Source organism: Leptonotus elevatus, chromosome 1, assembly GCF_054856555.1.
Source record: "Leptonotus elevatus isolate MCC_2025b chromosome 1, RoL_Lele_1.0, whole genome shotgun sequence".
In the NCBI taxonomy this organism is placed as follows: domain Eukaryota; kingdom Metazoa; phylum Chordata; class Actinopteri; order Syngnathiformes; family Syngnathidae; genus Leptonotus; species Leptonotus elevatus.
Window position 1 is genome coordinate 29,512,593 of NC_141239.1, and position 7,016 is coordinate 29,519,608.

A 7,016-nucleotide genomic window follows, 5' to 3' on the forward strand; every position below is an offset into this window, starting at 1 on the left:
ACATCTTAAGACCCCTTAAAACACGTTGATGGCTGAGTATGTACATTTGTATTTGCGTGCTTTTTAAAAATATGATATTTCGTAGTATTGACAGGAAGAGGAATAATTTCATCATAAACCAACACCATCTTCACGTCAAATCTGAAGATGGTGAAGGTGAAAGTCACCTGACCACACGCTGCAGCTGCGAGGAGTCAAACAAACCACTTCCTGTTTGATCACAAAGTGGAGCAGCGGTGGCGCATTGCTTCGGCTCTTCACCGCCTCAATCTCTTCCAAAAAACAAACAAACAAAAAAACACAGCTGCTGCTTCATTTTCATCTTTTGGTCATGATTGAGATCTTTTCATTTTTAGAGAAACACTTCATGACATTGCAACAAACTTATCAAGACAACCAAAGTTGGATAAGAATAAATGTACAAAATAAAACCACATCAGAATAAAATGTACCTTTATTTGAAACATTTCTGCTGTACCTATTAAATTGAGCTTGACTTGGGTCATCTTCCCCTTCACGTGATTCTTCTTCTACTTCATCTGCGTCATAGTGGTTTGGTGTAGTTTGCTGGAAAGAGTCCTTTCCTGCCACCACATTGTCCCGTCCACCATGCAGGGTCGGAGGCGTCGGTGATGTTGATGACGTCGCCGGCGCAGAAACTCAACTCGTCATCTTCTTCGGCCTTGAAGTTGTACAAAGCCAAAACCTGTTGTGGCGGCAGGGCCCTTTGCTGCTAAACACACACACACACATTTGTTTTACTATCTTTGTGGAGCCATCTCATTGACATAATGCATTTCCTAGCCCCCTCCCCCTAACCCCAACCATCAAAAATGATTGCCTACCCCCATTCCTTACCCTAACCTCAACCATAACCCAATTCAAACCTAAACTCTAAAACCAAGTCTTGACCCTCAAGTCTAAACTTGTGGGGGCCAGCAAAATGGCCCCACATAGACGGTGGGTCCCACAACTCTGTGAAATCCCAAAATGTTGGCCCCACTATGTAACAAAAACTAGACCACACACACACACTTATATACACGCACACACACCCACACCCACACCCACGCACAAACACCCACACACACACACACACACACACACACACAGCATTTTGGAGGACCAAAAGTGCCAATTTAAAAATAAAAGATAAAAAATAATAATAATAAAAAGGATATAAAAAACATTATTTATAAATTCTAAAGCTATTTATTTATTTATATATTTTTTATTTCCATATATATTAATTCTTTGTATATAATTTTTGAATTATATTTTCACTTTTTCTTTCATTTGTATACAGTGGTACCTCGGGGTTTGAACATAATTCGTTCCTGCGAAGTGTTCAAAGGCCGAATTGTTCAACCTCCGAAACATTTTTCCCCATAGGAAATAATGTAAATGCAATTATTCCGTTCCCAAGCTCCAAAAACAGAAAATTCCCATTTCAATTTCTAATTATGTAAAAAAACATGTACACTATGTACAGTATTTAAACAATAAAAATATACTTTTTTACTTTTTTGCTGTGGTGTGATGGCATCAGTGGATGATAAATGCTATGTTAATGCTTGCTTTAGTTCAGTGCTGAGTTTGTGTATTTTACATTGGGCATATTGTTAGACTGCTCAGCGATCCTTGCGTGCGTTGTTTAACGTCAGGCACGTTGTTGAACAGCTAAGTGGGGTCCTCGTGCCACTATTTACAGAAGTAGTCGCGGTAGTTTACAACGGAGTGATAATCTCTCGGGCTTCTTCTACCTGATTGGACAACGCTCTCAATGTGCTCCTCCAGCCCACGCCCAAGACACAACCTTTGACTTTTTTATTTTTTACATTTTTAACATTTGTAAGTCTCAAAAATGATCTTCAAGTTTGACATTAAAAGCAAAATGTCGTTCTTGAGGATACCAAAAAATGACCTTCACATCTTAATTGGAATTGTGACCTTCATATCCGGAAATTGAGGTCCAAATATTTGACTCTAGATTCCCAATTTTGAACTTCAAGTCACAATTTTGATCTTCAGGTTACAAAAAGTGTCCTTTAGATCCCAATTTTCACCTTCAACACTAGCTTTATGCTAACATATAATGTGAAATGCCATAGACAGGCTAGCAGAAATGATCATCACTGTTGCTAATTATTATTTTAGTAATTCTAAGCTTCCAAACAAACGCTGGAAGCTGAAATATTTGTATATGTGAAATGTTCAAAGGTGACGACAAATTCTTTATTGCAAAAATTTATAATAACAATGTTGTATCATTAAAGAAACAGTATGTGACAATATCGTGCGGTTACCATGTGGCCATGTTGAGGCTGATCGGTGACTCGTCGTCCGGCGGCGGCCATGTTGGCCACCATGATGTGGGCCATGCTTTGCTGTTCGGGTAAATTTCCTCCCTTTATCTGCAGGGAGAGAGACGTTACAATTGTTTATTCCAGTAGTAACTATACAACACCACTAGAGCATTAAAGTTTTTCTAGCAGAAAGCTGTTGCTTGTGTCCATTTTTTTGTGTGCTTTGTATTGCAAAGCCAAATTTGAGAAAGTTCCAGAGTGAAGTAGAAAAGACAACCTAATGCCCTGTCATGTGGGCAAGGAGAGCCTCAGTTGCTGACCCTCAAACACACATACATAAAGGAAACATTTCCAAGAAGCTGCTGTAGACCACAACTCACGCTCACAAGTAGGCCAATCCGACTGCAGCTCCTGACGTCACTGACTTGGCCACACCCCTTAAAGGCTATTTTTCTTTCTTAAAATCATGTAACAGAAAAGTTTTTTTTTTTTAGGTGCTGGAATTGCATTTAATTTCAATGGGGGAATATATATTTGATGTAAAAAAGGTACCGCTGTACTTTTTCTTGATTTTTTTGTGGTTAGCAAAAATCACCACAGACAGTTTACTCATTGAGATTCCAACCCGGAACCTTCTCGCTGCAAGGCGCACTGCACTAACCAAATGCCTCACCGTGTGATGTGATTTCTCTGAAGGTTGACAGCTTGCTCACTTCCTGTTCAGTTCAGAGCAAACGAAAATTTGCAACGCTAACCTGATACCCTGAATACAACTAATGTTGGATAGTTCGCCGGTGTGGCCGCTTTAGAGCGCCTCGTTGTAAGCCGTGAGTGCACGGACGTCACGCAGAGAAGGGTACGAGAGCAAATTTCGAGACTGACATGATAGCCAGCATGTGGTGAAACCCTGATACCCTGAATACAACTAATGTTGGATAGTTCGCCGGTGTGGCCGCTTTAGAGTGCCTCATTGTCGACCATGAGTGTGCGCATGTCAGTGAGTAGGCAACAGAGCCAGGTTTAAAATTTAATAAAATGTAAAAAGGACTTGACAATGGGTGTGTACAGGGGCTTTGCCCTGGTCTGGCCGTTTTAGAGTGCCTCGTTGTCGGCCATGTTGTTCGTCATGGAAAGAAAGTGAGAAATGTGAGGTCATTTAAAAAAAGTTTTTTTCAAAAGCTACTTTCTAAATGCCAGCCAGCATGTGGAATATGGCTTCACAGTGGTGTGTCTATTTTAGAGCGCCTCGTTTCAGCCACCAGAAGCAGATATTTGTGTGGCTCAAACATAGAGCGATATGTAGCCATATGAAAGATGTGTGCAATTTGATTGGCTGTTGACCATTGAGCAAATTTGTTAACAACATTTTTCTCTGAGATTAGAATTTTCAAAACAAGTCTATTTTAACTTTACAGGGACTTGAAGTATTTACCGATTGCGCTCCGGGTGTGGTTCTGATGGTGTTTTCGTTGAGGAAGATGTTGGTGGTCTTTGAGATGGAGGTGGTCTTGTAGAAGTCCACCAGTTTGTTGAGGGACGTGAACCTCTCGGCCCACAGGAAGTAGTGACCTCGCTCGTCGCGGATGACCTTGAAGTGCTGCACGTCGCACTCGTGCCTGAGGTCCAAAATTAAGCGACAAACACAACTCAAAGTCGACAGGACCCACGTGCTAAAACCTGCGTTAGCTTGACCATGCTTTTGTCAGCACACTTAGCATTCGCTAACAATTTGCAGCAGCTAAACTTTCACTTTTCAAACAAACGAAAGTAGAACTGGCACATGTTAAGAGTCTTTACAGTCTTGCCTTGAGATATAAGTCACCTGTTTTATAAGTTTTTCAAGGTAAAAGCCTTTTTCTGCCATTTCTTTGCTTTGACATGCAAGCACAAATTTGGTGCCGTATGTGGTGGCAGTGAACTCACTTGACAAAAAGCATCAGTTTGGCGGAGAACAAAACTTAACATAAAACAAAGAGACTTTATTTAACTCAACTTTAGGAAAGTCAATTTAGCTTGATGCTAGCAAACAATGCAAAACACCACTGACATGCTAACTACTAGCTTCGATAGTTGCTAATAAGCCAATTAGCATTTTTCATGTTTCCCACAAAAAACAAGAATTGACTCCCCTCGCCAAAATAAAATACAACAAAAATATGTAAATATATTTTTTTAATTGTTGAAAATAATCTGTGACTTGTCTAATCAACTTGTGCAGCATAACACAATTTACAAGCACATTTTTGTTATTTTCTGTGAAGAACGACTACTAGGGGGAGGAGTGAGCGTGAATTTGTAGGTTTGTAATATACTGTACTGCCCCCAGGTGGCCAAGGTACGTACACCAGAAGGAGCAGCACAGTTCACTGAACTGACGTAAAATTGTGGGAGAAAAAAACGGTTACATTCTTTACATTGAATTTAGTTGTGTCATACCTGTAAGTTTCATAAAGTACAATATTATGGAGTTCTATTTTTCCCCTCATTTTTTCTCTCATTAAAAACGTATTTAGGCGGGGGCGGGGGAAGGGGTTTGTGGGTGGTCGGAGTCTGTAATGGATTAATGGAAATTAATGTAATCAGTTTTGGAATTAGGCTGTAATGTGACAAAATAGAGAAAAAAGTCAAGCTTTTTGTTATTTCTAATAAATATGCCAAAATCTTAGAAAAAATATGCTATGTTTGTGTTGGAGTTGGTGACTGACTTGACAGAGATGGAGAAGTTTCCGGGTGAACTTTGACATCCTCGGATCACGAAGTCTCCGACGGGTTTGGCGATGAGGAGTTGCTCAGCAGCGCCGCGAGTGGCGTTCTCCTGGAACCATCTGCAAACATTTGCGCGTCAACACACAAGAAAAGGAAGACCGGAGGACGGCATCACATCACACGTGGGCGGGGTTTACCCGGGCGTGGTCACGTCAATGTAGTTTTTGGGGACGAAGCCTTCGTGCCCGTCCATCTCGGCTTTGTACCACTCGCCGTGCATACTTAAAATCTGATGGGAGACGTAAAGACAATTTTGAGGTGAAAAGTTGACTCGGGAACGAGCTTGGTTTCTAACCTTGACCACGTCGTCCTTCTTAAAGCTCAACTCGCCAGCCGCCGTCGCTGTGAAGTCGTACTTTCCTCTTGCCTCCATGTTGGCAACCACCACAACCAAAACAACAGCACCTAGATAGATAGACAAATGGATAGATGGATAACTAAACGGATGGACGGCCGGAGGACGGATGATAAAGATAGACACATGAGAAACACAAAGCAACCATTAAAATAAGAATATTATAATACATGCATTATAATACTGAAAAGTCTTAAGGGCGCAAGAGATGGAAGGTGCGACTTTGCTACTAACTAGCAATCAAGTAAAAAAAAAAAAAAAAGAATAAAATATCAAATGTTCTTGTGTGCCAAATGTCTCACACATTTATGGCACGTGTGATTGACAGGAACACACGACTGTGCTGATGTTTCACTTTCTCTTTTCTTTCACATTGTCAAATCTTGCTTGTAGATGTGTGTTTTAATGACAAGAATATTATCACTAATTTCATAACACACAAGTAGCGAGCAATCAAATAAAACACATCAAGCATTCGTTGACTGTTCAAGTGTCACGTGATGGCGAAGCGCGCCTCCTACAGCTACAACTGAAGCAACAATTTATGGAAAATTCCACCAATGGCGGGAAGAAGTTAAACGTTGAAAAATATCAATGATCTAATAATTTCTAACTTTTTTGAAAGCAGATCAAATCATATACATTATATGTTCATTAATAATAAGAGGTCCAGTTAAATGGATGGATTATTAATAATAATAAAAAAATCCACGTAGGATGTGAATAACCATCAACAAGTGAAAATTACTTAACAATAACTGACTCAACGGCTGACTAAAAAATTGTAGAAGAGCAAAAGTGAAAGTCATCTTTAAATAGGATCATAAATATTAAAAGCAACAACATTTACGCATGTGTTCTTGTTTTTACTCAATTACACTTTGCACTTTTTATGACGTAAATAATTTGAACATTTACCTTGGAGGCTTCGGTTAAACTTGCGTGAAGTTTATTCCGTGGAAAATAAAACCAAGAAGCAAACCGTTATTTTCATTTTCCTTCCGCGTCACGTGCAGCAGCGAAACCACAAAGAGCGCTCACAAAATAAAACACTTCAACTTCAAATATTGTCATGAACAAAAAAACGGCATAATATTAGGAATCGATGATGGTGTGTGCATCTCAACGCACTTTTGCTTGTATATGAACACACGCACGTCAATATACACCTGTTGGACCATTTAGTCACCTCCTGTTTTCAAAATAAAATACGTTCTGTAGCGTTTCTGTTGACAGCGTGTCTTTGACGCTTAAACATTATCAAGAGAGCCTGGCAATTTTAGGAATATTTAGACAGTTTTCTTCTGAAAGTGGTCAATTTAAACGTTTGAATTTTTGCTGACTAAATAACTGGATAGTTTATTTAATAAACAAAAGAAATACATTTAAAGTCCAGGCATTCATTGAGGCGGTTTTTGTATGTGTGTACTATAGGTATATTTTTTTCATTTTGCTTGTTGTTAAATGGGCTTAAAAAAAAAATATATATATTATTTAATTATTGCTAATTATTTTAGAAACAGACAAAAAATAAAATAAAAATCAACATGACTTCCCCCCCCCAAATGGGCCCAAATTTGAAGCCGGAT

General features: G+C 39.4%; 1 protein-coding gene across 1 annotated transcript; it reads right to left on the minus strand.

Moving 5' to 3' along the window:
• Positions 1-436: 436 nt before the first annotated feature.
• LOC147181583 (growth factor receptor-bound protein 2-like) lies at positions 437-6,586 on the minus strand. Its single transcript, XM_086079690.1, has 7 exons — positions 6,346-6,586; positions 5,368-5,477; positions 5,210-5,301; positions 5,012-5,131; positions 3,739-3,922; positions 2,307-2,414; positions 437-733 (listed from the first exon to the last, which is right to left on the minus strand). The coding sequence occupies exons 2-7, from the start codon at positions 5,443-5,445 to the stop codon at positions 545-547; spliced, it is 771 nt and encodes a 256-aa protein (XP_085935816.1). The 5' UTR covers positions 5,446-5,477; positions 6,346-6,586; the 3' UTR covers positions 437-544.
• Between the last annotated feature and the right edge of the window lie 430 nt (positions 6,587-7,016).

Coding starts and splice junctions, on each gene's coding strand:
- LOC147181583 (XM_086079690.1), bottom strand. CDS start 5,445: ATGGAGGCAAGAGGAAAGTACGACTTCACAGCGACGGCGGCTGGCGAG. Junction 5,302..5,367: donor AGAAGGACGACGTGGTCAAG/GTTAGAAACCAA, acceptor GTCTCCCATCAG/ATTTTAAGTATGCACGGCGA. Junction 734..2,306: donor AGCCTCAACATGGCCACATG/GTAACCGCACGA, acceptor GTGTGTGTTTAG/CAGCAAAGGGCCCTGCCGCC.